General features: G+C 35.7%; 1 protein-coding gene across 1 annotated transcript in view; it reads left to right on the forward strand.

Annotated features, from left to right (window-relative positions):
* MYO3B (myosin IIIB) overlaps positions 1–14,674 on the forward strand; it is a gene marked incomplete at its 5' end in the record, with an annotated part of 252,980 nt that overhangs the window by 121,766 nt on the left and 116,540 nt on the right. Inside the window, 4 exons of the mRNA XM_083842495.1 lie at positions 3,079–3,158; positions 6,257–6,277; positions 7,428–7,505; positions 9,354–9,559. Coding sequence (XP_083698621.1) covers positions 3,079–3,158; positions 6,257–6,277; positions 7,428–7,505; positions 9,354–9,559 — 385 coding nt within the window. The remainder of the gene's footprint in view (positions 1–3,078; positions 3,159–6,256; positions 6,278–7,427; positions 7,506–9,353; positions 9,560–14,674) is intronic.

Here is a 14,674-nt window from a genome sequence, read left to right on the forward strand (position 1 = left end):
GTATTCAGACAAAAACATATATACTGGCATAGAATCTCGGAAATGCATGGGATATTGAATATAACTATCAGGTAATACAGTATTGTTGGAGCAACTAACTTAGGGAGCAACTAGCAGTTTCACACCCACTGAAAAAAATGCAAATAAATCAGTCCTGGAGGTGAATGAGCACTGGCTTGACTGTACTTACCATAAACTGCCAGACGGGATTCAGCATTTGTTTCAGGCATCGCGTATAGGTCTCACACTTTAGGTATATGGCACGCAATTGCTCTGAAATGAACAGTCTAATTGGCAAATATTAAGCTGAAATGTCCTATAAAGGCATGTTCATGTCAGAACACTGGGGGAAGACTTCTGAATAATGCTAAGAAAACCAGGAAATCTCTGTTTTGAAAAAGCTTCTTCCTTGGAGCAAGTAACGGGAAAGATATCCAAAGCTGATGCTCAGATGAAAGTAATACTAGAATTCTCTGTGAAATGCAGCAATCGACTTGGTCAATTCAAAACTCTCCTACCAGATTACAAACATTTAAAATGTAATCAGAATTTTTGTTTTCGGTTACAATGAAAACAGACAGCAGTATGGCTAGCTGAAGAAAAAAAATATAGAAAAAAATGTAAAGAACAAAAATGTAAAGAACAAAGAATGTACCTGATGTTTTTTTGTTTCTGTGACCCATTCTGCCTATAAATACAAAACTTTATCTTCTGAACATCAATTACAGCACTGAAAATAATAGCATATTTTATATAAATATATTTGAAGAAATTTTGAAAACTACTGCAGCCAAACTGGAATTAGTCAACTACCACAGGACTTGCAGGAACTGGGAATATGACCTAAAAATGTAGTTCCAGCCTACTCCTGAGAAAGAATGAACTTAATTAACAAATTCATGATATGTGGAGGGTTCTTTTTTTTTTTTTTAAAAGTAGGAACTGGCCACATGTTAGTTTCCTTTTAGTAAGTGAAGTCATGAAAGACTTCTGATTAATTAAAATTTAAAAAAAAAAAAAACATGTTGCCAAATCAGAAATTTGAAGTGTAGTTTTAGTTTTGCATGAGGAGTTCAGGGAGAGCTCAGGGGTATTAGTTATTAACCTAGTGCCAGCTATGAGTAAGGCAAACCTTGAGCAACTATATTATCATTCTATATTTTGTTTGGTTATTAGAGCTTTGTAACTTTTTATAAAATGCTGCAAAATTTTAGTCATTTTAAGCAATCTGAATCAGATTTGCTTCTTCTTTTTACCCCATATAGTGTCATTAGTTCTCCAGTGCAAGGCTTTCAAGCATAAAGAAGACTCAGATTGCTAACCTGAAGCATAGCCAAAACAACCTTTCCAGATTTTCTACCTTAGCCAAAAAAAGGGCTCAAATCATCAATTTCTTACATAGAAAAATATCAAAATTATATCTAAGAGAAAAATATATTTGCCAACTACTTGCTCATTAAAATCCTAATTTTAACCTTAGAGAGATGTACCATACCATATATGTATATACATACACATATATGTGATTTCAAAATACAAATACGTGTAAGTATGCATGTATGTATACAAACACAAGATTTTCAAAACTGAGTTGCAGTTCTCATAAACGTTAACACTATAGCCTAAAGCAGTTCCCAAAATCATGGACATACCTTCTGTGTGTCAATCTTAATGCCAGCATCTTAAAAGGGAAATACTTTTGAAAATGAATACAGAATGTTTGAATTGCTCTAAAGAATGTCATTGCAGTGTTTCTCACTGTTGGCCCCCAGACTATTTCAGGAGCTTGGTATTTTCAGTGTTCACAGAGAAGAGCAAAAGTTCCCTTCAGTGGTACGCGGACACTGTTTGCTCAGCTTCTGTATGGAATAACTACCAGCGATTAAGTGTTCTTGGTTTTTGTTTCTCCCATCCTGCCTCCTTACTAGTTATGTAATACATAGTTTATCAAAACTCTGAAGACTGTTTAGAGTTACTGGCTTTCTGTAAAGCAAATAGCTAAACACTGGAGTTGATGCAAACAAGGCACTTAGCATCTGAAAGAAGTGTTAACACTTTATTTACATTTAAATTAAAATGGACACTTATTTATGTGTTCTGGTTCTGAAAGGTGTGTGGTACATCTGCAGAGGCCTATTGTTTATTCATGCTGTAAATCCTTTGAAATGTGTTAAAATGCTTCCCACTCATTATAAAAATCCTGCCACCCATGGATTAGGGCTTTGATGTCACCAATCCTGCTTCAAAGGGTTCTTTCAATGCTATTAATCACAGTTTAGCCTCTGAAGATATAGCCAGAGAAAACATTTGGACATCTTGTGCTAGACTTGCTAAAACTTTGAAATATACAGAGTGTCTTGCATATGCACAGGCCTGTATCACTTCCTCTCTCTTCTCTGAGCCTTTATTTTGAAAAGCTGTTTTATGATGACTTTGGCTTTCTGCAAGTACAGCGGAAAAAGTTTAGGACACGTCATACTGTACAATTAAAGCAAAAAAAAAGGCACTCATCTTTCAGTTTACACCACAGAATGTTTTTGCCTGAGGAATTGAGTCAGTCTTTAAAAACCCCAAGGGACAATAAGATTGGGGATTAAGTAGGCCTATATGTCAAAAGGTCAAGAAAAGATACCGTCTTATCATTTTCTCATCTCTTTCATTATTTTGTGAGCTTAAGATGATGTCTAAACACTTCAGGATCCACATGATTTCATAGAAACAAGATTGTTTCTGCTGTCTTTTTCTCTTTTAAATCTCTGAATGAGTCACAGAGAAATTGATTACTAGTGATTGAGCTGTATGCCTTTGTGCTGTCGTTGTTTTCATCAGCTCAGTAGCTAAGGTCAGTGACATGCCACCTTATCACTGACTTTTTCCTCCCTTTTAAATCAACACTGCTCTCTCTGTCATGCTCATGCTGAATGCTCTGCAAGGCACAGTTAGTAATGAGCTGGGTGGGGAAGTGGGGCCTGCAATTTTTATTACTGTTGTGCAAGCTGATTTTTCACCATATGAATTTTTCCCTGCTAAACTTCTTGAACAGTTTTTGCAGTATTTCTTTCTTTTTTTTTTAAACAGGTAATTTGGCACAGGCAAGAGCCAGAGTGACAGCAGCATCTAGGTCTTTGCCTTCACAGCTTAGTGCTGGGCGTATCAAGGTTAGTAGTGGTCCTTTTGAAGAGATGTAATTGCTTATGGAATAGTACAGAGAGATTATGGTTCAAATGCTTAGCTGATGTAGGTATATAGTGGAGCTCTTACCAAGTTAGAGTCTATCTTAAAATCAGAAAACATACCTTAGTTGGGAGCACAGTTTCTAGTTTTGGTGAGAACCTTACTGTAGAATCCATTGAAGAATCACTTTACTACTGATTAATCTTTAAAATTCTGGAGTAAATTCTCAGTTAACATTGATATCAATAGCAATATTCCTCTTGATTTCAGTGGGTTCAAGGTTTTCCTCTGACAATTTTTAGCCTAGAAAAAGATTTAATTAGGTAAAATTTTATTAGTGTATTTAACCATATGAAAGGCAAAATACCAAAATGATCTATTCCTCTTCAGTATAACCTAAAAATCAAAAAAATAAGGAACATTTGTAACTGATAAATGACCAGAAAAGAACCACTCAGCAAAACCCCTATTCCTTATAGAGTTAAATTAATGACTGTGAAATTTAAATGCTGTTGGATTTTGCCATAAGAGTATGTGGCATAATTGCAAAAGGGTGGGATGATTTTGTGGCAGTTAATAGTGTTGCCGACTGAGCTCACTTAATATGTGAGGAAAACTGTTGTGCCTCGAGTTGATAGCATCTACAGTTCCTCCCCACTTTCAGGGAGTTAAAGTTTGCTTAGTCAGTTGTTTGTTGTTTTTGTTTGCTTGTTTTACAAAACAAACAAAAATAATTTTTAAAAACAAATGTGATAACATCAACTGTTCAAAAGTCTACAGCATTTTATGTTTTGGGTTTTCTATTTATTTTTTTCATTTTCTCCTATTATAAGGAGCTCATGCTCAAATGTAGATGCAGTAATTCATGTGAGTCACCCATACATCTATATCCTTTGCTGTACCTGCAAACACAGACTTGAATTTCAGAGATTTATTTCCTTTCTGGTATAAACACTTTCAGTGTTGAAGGACAGATTATGGTCTGTCCAGTTTTCTTGTATTATACAAACATTGTCTTCCACATCCAGCTTATATCAGCAGCTTTGTAAGCATGTATTTTATTGCTACAGCTTGAACGGAATAGAGCAGTTCGCTTTTAGAGCTTTAATAAACACATTCAGTTATACTAAGTAGTGTTTAAGTGTTTTTTATTCACCCTTCACTTTTTTAAAAAAGGAGTTAAAAGACATGCTTAAGAACTACAGCGCTATTCAGAAAATGTTAATTGATATAGTTTTTTGCTGAAAAAAATATAATTACAAGTTTTATGAAATTATAACTTCAGGAATAATATTTTAAATTACTATTTTACACTTCATAAAACAAATCCAAAAGTGCCATAATTTTGTTTGGAAGTTTGGATTTTTTTACTTATGATTTAATTTATGAGCTTTTTTGCTTAATGTATTTATCAGTTTTATACTATTTCATACCATGCCAACATCAGGTGTAGTCAATATGTGAAAACAATAATTTCCAGTGACCTCATAAGGTGACATGATATCATAAATCATTCTTGTAATATTGTCTCAAAACTATTAGAAGCAATTCTTTTTAGTGATGGAACAGTTTGTCTTTTCTAGGTCAGCTGTTCTCCATTTCAGCTGTAATCACATAAATGTATATACCTCACGACTACTGTCATGTAAAAATGTGACATAAGTGTTGGACTATTCTTCAATTTAGCTTAAAAAGAGCAGTTAGTGATTTAAAACACAAGATTATATCATGACATTCTTATTATGTTCTATCATTTTTGACAAGACAGTTATGATAAAGCCAGTTGCCTGTTGTACACGTGATTATTGCCCTACCATAAAACCACATAACTTCATATACTCACAATGTTATAAATTAACTAGAGACAAAACTTCTAAAATTCTTACAGCAAAATCTCCCCAGCTTCAATGTTCTATCAAAGAAAACCCACCTTCAGATGTTTCTAGTCAATAAGATTTTGAAATTTGTCCTAGTCCTTACAGATTTCACAGGTCTGACTTTACAACTCCAAAGAAAAAGGAATCTCACGATACTGGTTGTAGCCTGTTTTTCTGAGAAAAGTTATATTACATCCTCCTTTGTAAATGTTTCTGACCATCTGTTTTTCTGTGTGCCCACTCCCTTCCCCCTGCAAAACCAAACAAAACCAAAATATAAAACCCTTTTGAACCCAGCAGACTGTAGTAAACCATATTTGACAGAGTAGCAGTCTTAAAGATCATAAGATTCTACCAGTTTGGTGACAATAAATGGCTGTGAAAAGGAGTTGCTCATGTTATCATACTGCCTGAAAGGTAGAGCATTAGCTCACCCTGTATTGGACAGCAGATATTCCAAATGTGGCTAAGAGATCATGAGTGCTCCATGAAAGTATCATTAGGAGTCTATGCTTTTCTAAACAGCAAAGAATCCAATTTAGATGCTCAATTCATGGGCACTTGGGCTTGACTACAGTGAAACACATTGAAAACAATGTTTTGCTGTTGGTGTTCTTTGTGATTAAATTGTCTGTCTTCTAACATTAAATGTTACCATTTATTCTGAACTTACTGTCAGTTTTCACTGCTTATGGCTTTTGTCTTCTACCTCACCTTTACCAGAGATTTAGATATCAATGTGCAGAAAGCAGTTGTCTTGCGAAGATAGTTTTGAAACACTCCCATATCCTTCCCCATGGACATGCCTGTTGTTCTGACTTAGGTCATTGATGTTTACTTTGTCACATGACCTCTTAAGATGTTAGATGTTGTCTGTGCTGATAAGGCTTTTTTACTGGCATATATTTCAGTGTTTTCCGTTAACACCCTTAAAACTGAAATCAAGCTGCATCTTTTTTTCTCCCATGTATTAGTTTGAGATGTGTACTAGTGCATGTACACCACTTTGAGCTAAAACATCACAGATTACAAAACCATACTGAAAATTTTATGGTCGCCTTTATGGAAATCTGTCTCCCTTTGCACCATCACTATTTCGAATCTTGTCTTCACAGTTTTCTGTTTTGATTTCTTCCCCAACACAAAATCCATTTTCTTGATCTATTACTACTTAGTGCTTAATTTCCTTTGTATTTTGCATGCAGTCTCCTAAATATCTCCTGAAGGTAAGACACGCAGCTACTTTATTGAAAACTAATCTTTCAGCAATTACTTTTAGTGTTCAGTAGAATGGTCTTAAGTCAGTCAGTTTTGGAAATGATCATATGGAGCAAAGTCCAGGAAATGTAGCACAGGTGCTGACAACAGCATTATCTGGTTTATACAAATGCCACCTGGTCAGAGCAGATGGTAAACTACCACAATGCAAGTGAATGCTAAAATGTTGTTAATGCTCCATGCAAACAGGATGCTGGTTGATTTTCTTTAATTTTGTTGAGCTGTAATACAGCAACACAATCTGCTTGTGATTGGTAACCATGGTTATACTCATTCATAAATTCTGATTTCATTTTGATAAGAACAGCTGTACTGACAATATAACTAAAATATACAAGAAGCAATATGTTTGCTGTCCATGTATATCCTCTAAAAATAACTCTTGTGATCTCTACAGAAATGCTGAAAAAGTGGTATTTGAAGGCAATTCAGCCGGGCGAGACTGCTGAAATTCTTGGCATCAAAAATGATAATTTAAAGTAATTAATGGTAAATACAACACCAGATAGGAAAAGACATACACTCTGTGGTTACCTACTCTGTTTGTTACTTCTTAATTGACAAGTATGTTTTTCCACATGTAAGCAAAATGAGGCAGCTTTTTGATAATTTACTTCCAGGTCATTACAAAAATAGTAACTCTTCTTATATAGAAAATAAGACCTGATGAAGTTCACTGCAATGATAACAAGATTAAGGAAGGCTTTTTAGAAATCAATTCATAAGGCATTGCATCTTGACGGCTGCTTCGTTGGCCTAGCAATATCCTATCGTGACAAAAGTGTGAAATCACCCCCTAACCAGAAGAGCCTGTCAGTCTAGGAAGACTTAGTAAATAAATGCATTGACAGTGGTCTAACATGTAGGAAGACAAACATGAAATACGGTTTCTTGCTTTGTGAATGAGTTTGGGACGCCAAGCTGTTTAGAAAGGAGTGATTTCTGCTACAGCCACAGAATTCTCAGCCCTGAATACTCTGAAGTATTCACATCTGAAAGAATGAGCATAAGAAAAATCGTACCTAGCTCTCATGGGTGAGGTGTGGTGGGTTTGCAGTGTTTCTGGAACACCTCTAACATCTGAGTTTTGTTTTCCAGGTTGACACAATGGAGGTTATGCGACACCCTGAGGAAACAACTAACATGAAGCGACAAACTATGGCTTCCTATTTTAGGGTACAAAAGTTAAATTTTAGACAAATAATTTGTTGATAAGAACAACAGATATCTCGGAAATATTTGTGGGCTTGTGAGATCAAAGAGAAAAATAAGAGAATATTTTTCTATTGTGAGGCCCTTGTAGCCTGTAAATTCTCTTTTACTCCTTTTCTTTTTCTTTTCTCATACTGGTTCTTTTCTGGTGTCACCAGAGTATACTGGTAATAGGATCTAGAATCTAGACTATTTCCATCTAAAATGCTGAAAGTCTAGAAAAGGCCTGTTTATGAACAGAAGACTGATTTTGTGCAAATAGCTGCCATTATTAAGGCCTTCAGCTCAGGCATACCTACTTTTAAAGGCTAGGATTTCTCATTTATAATAATGAATACAATCCATCTTTTGCAAGAACTGTTATAAATCAGACAGATTGTTAAGTTTTTAGCAGTTGTCCAGTGTGTTCAAATCAAACAGGTAAGGAGAAGGCAGTGAGACTGTTGGAACAGGCAGATGAGGAGTCAGGAACCCCTCATGCCAGTTGAAGTCTGTTGGTTGATATTATTTTCTTGCAGTCATTACAGACAGAAAAGTTTTGAGTAGTTGGTCCTTGGGCTGCAATAACACCATGCGTAATTGGGGAAGCACACAGTGTTGTGCGTGCCAGTGTGAGTCAAAGCTTCATGCCGTGTATGAATACCAGTTTTCTTTTTCATGCAAAGTAATATAAAAAAAAGGTGCAGGGGCAGCTGATATGTACTGAGGTGTTGCCCCAGTGTGGAGGATAGAAGGACAAGTATCCAGACTTGGGAACCTAGAGGTATCATTACAGAATGACAGAATGCCAGGTTGGAAGGGACCTCTGAAGGTCATCTGGACCAAGCCCCCTGCTCAAGAAGGATCATCATTGTGTCTAGTATAGCATGAGTGTGCTCTTGCAAAAACCTACATGTCAGCTATGTGGGGACTAAAAAAAATTAAAACATAGTGAGTCTGAAAATACACCATGATCTGAATGCAGCCTGCAGTCAAGTGACCACACCCAGATCCAGTCAGCTTGGAATTGTATGCAACTTCAAGATTGAGTGTATTTGCAGCAAATACTGATCAAACAGTAGGATAATGAGGTGAGGATAGAGCAGAAGCACCAATATTTTCGTTTTAGTGTAAAATGCAATAGACTAAATTGTTTTCTATATTCAGGTTGGATAGGGCAAGAAGTAGTCAGCCCACATTTCAGCTGGAAGATTTAGGTTAGCTGTTAAGAACATTATGAATAGTTACAATAATGTGGCACTTCAGTAGTTTACCCAGGGAGGTTATGCAGTCTGTATCAGTGATTTTGAAAAACAAATTAGACAGGGTTGTGTCCGAAATGATACTGATACATCCAGTACTCTCTGTGGGAAGAGGACAGAGCTGATGACTTCTTGCAATCCCTTTCCTGATGATTTTCTGTGATTTTTTTATGGTTGCCTGTTTCACAATAAAGCCTGTTCTCCTGTTGGGGATATTTGTTTGATCCAATGTGCCTACAGTAGAATTATAGTTAGGACACTTGTTAATTAAAAAGTGTAATATGGGCCTTCTTAAACTACAGAAATGTAATATAAGGAGAGATAAAGAGAAAGGGGTGAGAAATAAAAACTAGAATCATAATTTGTTTTTAACAATTGAACACTTTTAATAGGTTCTGGTTTTAGACAAAAACTTAAAAATTCATAAAATTTTTTAATATGGATTAACATTAATGTTACAGATTGGCATATAATCAATCATTCCATACTGTTTACAAATATATATTTCCTGCTTATATAGTTGCATTGCAATTTTTTGCTAAGTCTCTATATCCTTTTTTTTCCTCACTAGTATTCCCTGATGGATCTTTTATCCAAAATGGTTGTTGGACAACCTCACTTTATCCGCTGCATTAAACCTAATGATGATCGAGAAGCACTAACATTTTCTCATGAGAGAGTTCTACTGCAGCTACGATATACTGGAATTCTGGAAACTGTCAAAATACGTCAAAAAGGATATTCTCATCGCATCCTTTTCGAAGAGTTTGTGAAAAGGTAAGAATTCTATAACATGGCTCTTGTTTTAAAGCTCCATTCAGTAAAATATATTCTAAGTTTAATTACGAAAGGTTCTACAAACATTGGTTTGTACATGTGTGGCCTGATTCTCTAATGACAGCAGTAACTATCAGAGATAAAGACTACATGACAGATTGAGAACTCTAATGGAGAAAAGTCAGTGTGAGACCAGCAGTGAGCACTTAGTATTCAGTAGCAAGACTGTCTCCATGATTTCTTCAGCAGAGGCAACATGTGAAAATGTGCATCATGCTCAGACAATAAAAGGATTTGGAAGGTCAGTGAGCTTCAGCCATCATATGAATAAGATTCACATGCTTAAGAATGAACTGATATAAAAATTTTGTTTTAAAAAAAACCCTGTCTGATGAGAGTGTTAATTTCAAGCTTGAAAATGTTAGTTATATCAAAAAAAAAAAAAAAAAAAGCCTAGGAATATTCTAGAGAAATTTTCATCAATATTGATTTTAGATATAACACATTGTAAAAAATGGTTTAAAATATTTTTGTGAATAAGTTATCAAATTTGATTTTTTACATCCTTTAGTGCATACAGGAGTCATACTAGAAAAATCTAAGGCATGATTTCAAATCTATGTCATACTGGGGTAGTTCCTATGGAGGCTCATTATGTAAAAATATTTACCACTCCCTGTCCCTTTTCTCTTTTACACCTTTTTTATCCCTTTTCCTCTCACTCCTTCCCCCCAACTTTTCCCCAGTTCTTTGTTATCTCAGAAAGTGTGTAAATTCAAATGAAAAAGCAACTTGTGCTCAGGATGAAGAATAGTAATTGGAAAGGTCAAGAGCTTGTGTCTGTACGTTGACATAAGCCTAGTAATGAATGTAGTGTTGTAACTGAAAAAAAAATAAATTCATGTGCAAGAAAGATCTCTGACTTAAAAATATTCCTCGTAACAGCTTCCTCATAGTCACGTATCTTGGAGTTATCATGAATTATAACCAGATCTCTGTTGACCTGAACCCTTGTCATGGCTACTGTGTACTAGCTTTAATACTGAAAGAATCCGTGTGTCAAGAAGTTTTAAATCTGATTCAGGAAATAAGGTTTATAGTGTCATTATGGTTTCCTCTAGAGCTAAAATACACTTTTTTGTGTGTAGTGTTTACTGCTTACCAGTCTGTAAGGCTGATAATAATGGAACAGAAGTAGTGCCTTCAAGCAGTCAGCCCCTCAACAGTAGGAACAAGTGGCAAATGGCTAAATCAAGCCTTTAGTGATATCTTCTGTACAGGAGATTGCTCATTCAGACAACACAGAGTTAATGAATCTGCTGAAAACAAATCATTCATATGATGCTAGAGGGAAGTAGCTGACTATGTTTTTGAGAAAGAAGAGACAGAGTTTCACAGGCCTTTCTAAAAACCCAGGGACTGAGTATATTCACGTGTGTAAATCAGTCATTTGAGCTTGTGTATCTGTGGTCCTTGCACTGAGAAATGTTGAAGAATAAGCTTTAATCAATTCATTTTGAAAAATTAAGAATTTTTCTGATTTGTAATGTATTAGTATGCTAAATTAATATGTAACAGAAATACACAACAGATTTATATCTGAGGAAGGATAACTAACGTGTTCATTTGTCCATCAAAGCAATTTCATTCTCAGATATGATTTCCCCCCACCTTCCATTTGTGTGTTACATGACTAATTTTAGTAAGGTCACACCATTCGAAAGCAGTTTTAATAAAGAGATTAATTTTTGTGATCACTAACACATCTTTGCAACATCCCAAAGAGGCTGAAAGGGGAATTATTAACCTTAACTTTTATCCAATTTACACATAAGTGAACAAAGATTAACTCCACTGAAATTAGTGTAAATTGAGAGGAAATTAGGCCTCCTCTTATCAGAAGAATTTTCTCATTTAAAAATGAACTGAATTTGAGTACAGCCTTGAAAAGTAATGGTAATAAAAGCAGCATCATCCATAGCTTTCCATTCCTGCAGATAAAGGCAAGTTGTGTTTAACTTCTTGTTGGATACTCCCCAACTTTTTAGTTCAACCTGGTGCAATTCCTTCAGGAAAGAAAGTCAGTACAAGGGAAGTGGGTAGAGATCTAGCAATTTGACCACCAGCACAGATGGCTTTCTGACTGAATTCAGAATATAACTGAGGGGTGGGAGGCGTTATTCTTGCTCCTTTTTTCAGTAAATGCTTTATTTTTAAACAAATTCTGTTCCATTATACTCTAGAAAAAAATGATGAGCACTGCTTAAAAAAGGTAGAAGAGGAAACATTTTTTCTTCCACTTAGAGCCATGACTAGTCAAGTGTTTTTAGGAAGTAAGTAGTTGAATACATAAAAATGTTTGAGAAAACAGGTCAAATGCTAAACAGATTGGCACTTCTTTGTTCATAATCAAAAAGACATTAGGCAAGTATGAACAAGAGTTTCAAAATGTCAGTAAATCTGAGGATATCAAAGATTTTGTAAGCGAGCAAGTTAATTGGTATTTTGATCCTTTTGAGTAACTTAACAAAATGGATGAGCCAGCACTTTTTCTCCCTTGATGTTATTAAACAAATAGGTGTGCTTCTTATCTGCGGTTCAATAATGCTGTTTTGTAAACTCTTGGCAGGAAATATGAGGACAAAACAATCAAAGGCAGTCAACAGTACCATTCAGGGTTTATCAGGTGGGAAGTAAACAAAAGATAAAGCTCCAAAATGTTACTCTTTACTGTCTTCTGTTTTCATGTAGAACAGATGATTTCACATTGTTGCAAACCTGGAAGTTAGAGTATTGGGTTAAAAAACAGGTGGTGAGGAGAGGACTTAGTTGTAACTCATTCATGCAATGGTACTTTAGCCAAGGGTACAATCGTCTGTTTTAAGTATATAAACAAATATATTCTTTTACTTCAAGTAGGAAAATGTAATCTGCAGCCCCTGTAAACACTGTGGACTTATCAAGTCTTAGGCAATTCACTGGCCTTGTCTTACACCCCATACCGTCATGTGTCTGTCTTACGTGTTTGCTGTGAAAGCACCATGTCCCCTTTCTCAGGCTGGAATCCCAGGTTTCAGACACGGGTTATTAATCTGTTCAGGCAGCCAGGTGTGCCTGGCTTGCAGGGGCACATAGGGACCATGCACTGCACAGCAGCTAAGGGAGGTGTGCTTTTTAGTGGGGACCTGCATTGAAAGTCCCACTAGATGAGACACTCCTTGCTATATCCCAGTGCCCAGGCCCCTGGAATTTCACATAATGTGATGTAATGTGCTGGTGTGTGCTTGCTACATATCCCCCAGCTGTATACAGTCTTTGTAATGCAGCATATACTCTATCATGTGTTGAAAGATAAGAGACTTGAGAGTCTAGTGGTGCTAAATGCTGTCAGGTATCAAGTGCCTCATAAGCACACAGGAGTGCGTTGAGAAGTTTTGTACAAGTTTCATATAAGGATTGTATTTTTTTCTTTCTTTGTACTTCTCTGCCAGTTTACATTCTGCATTAAAGTTCTTTGTACAGCATTAGGATGCAGGGTGCGCTTTTCCTATGAGTGCCACTTTCTTTTTAATAGCCAGGTGATGTTATTCAGATCATACACTCGTGACAATGCCAGGGATCTTACTGTAACAATGATCCCAATAAGGCTGGTTCTGCTTTTTTCGATCTCACAGAGCGCATTTGCATAAGGTCACTGTTGGTACACCTGGTACCAATACAGTCTCCAAATTCTCTGTGTTACATTTCTTCTGACATTTCTTCTGTCTTGTTTATTATTAAAAATCAGGGAAGCACTGAATTAAATTAGTAGTGAACAGATTTGCTACAGAGAAAAAAAAATGCTTACTCTTAAAATGGTACATTCTAAATGCAAACTTTTTAACATTGAGTCTAATCTGTACCAAAGTCCTCCAGTGATTTTTGGAGACAAAACTTGGAAAACCCATGTATTTTGATCTTACTATAATCCATGGAAGCGTTTGTTATTTCTTTTAGTGGTTTTAAGGTTTCACCAGATCTGTATACTATTTCTGTACACTTCACATATGATAATCTACTGTGTCTTCCACATCTGCTTTCTAGACTCCTGTCATCCACAGAACACTGGTAAACAGTTGCAGGGTAGAGAAGGTTCAAAACCCCTGGGAGAGAAAAGTCTGACAATCCCTTACAAATTATATATACAGAAAGGACTAAATTATGCTTTTCTGGGAGTACTTCCTTGATTCTGTGATTATATGATGATTTACAGCATGTGTTAGGTATCTTTTACTGAAGAGTATTATAGGTGGTTTTTAAGAGTATTGTAGATGTTTCTGTCATTTTTCAGTTACATTTTTTGATTTATACTCTCAATATAGAGTTCAATGTAATTAGTTTTATAAATTCTACTGGGAAAGTTTCTGAAAGAGGTAAGATACAAGCAATTCAAATTAGGAATTTATGAAAGTTATTGAAAGGCTCTTTCAGTGCTCAAAAACATGGTGGTTATTAATTTTTTTTTTTTTAACTTTCCAACTCTAGGGCTGAGAAGAAACAAATGTCCTTTAGAACACTGAGAATACCCCTTGCGAGGCTGAGGGGGTTCTTGTTAGGAAGGGATTTTTCCCTTCTCACACCTCAAGATTTTCACATATCATTGTCCATTTTCTACCTCAGGCCAGCATATTTTAGTACAGATTCTTTTTAAAGAGAAAAATGGTTAATCATTACTTTGGTGACATAATTGTGTAGAGCTGGTTCTGACTTTAAGTCTGGAATGGAAAGGGAACTTTAGTAAGAGACGCTGTTACAGTAGTTAATGGTGCTGTTTAAATGCTCTTCAGTGATCACTTCCACAGTTCACCATTAAGAGTTGGAGAAGAGAGAAATTGAACTGTTCCTTTGCAATCATTTTATCTAAGTTAAAACCACCAACACGAAAATGTCTTGACCATAATCTGATAGTTAACACATGGCATCATTCTGAAGTTTTCCATGTCTTAGCATACTTGGATGTCTTCAACCTTAAATCTGCATGTCCTAGCTTTGCAATTGTTTATCTGGGGATAAATTCAACTTTTAAAAAACTTTCTTTTATGCCTAATTACCGTTAAGTACAGTTAATTCCACTCT

The sequence above is a fragment of the Anser anser genome (genome assembly GCF_964211835.1).
Source record: "Anser anser genome assembly, chromosome: 6".
Lineage (NCBI taxonomy): Eukaryota > Metazoa > Chordata > Aves > Anseriformes > Anatidae > Anser > Anser anser.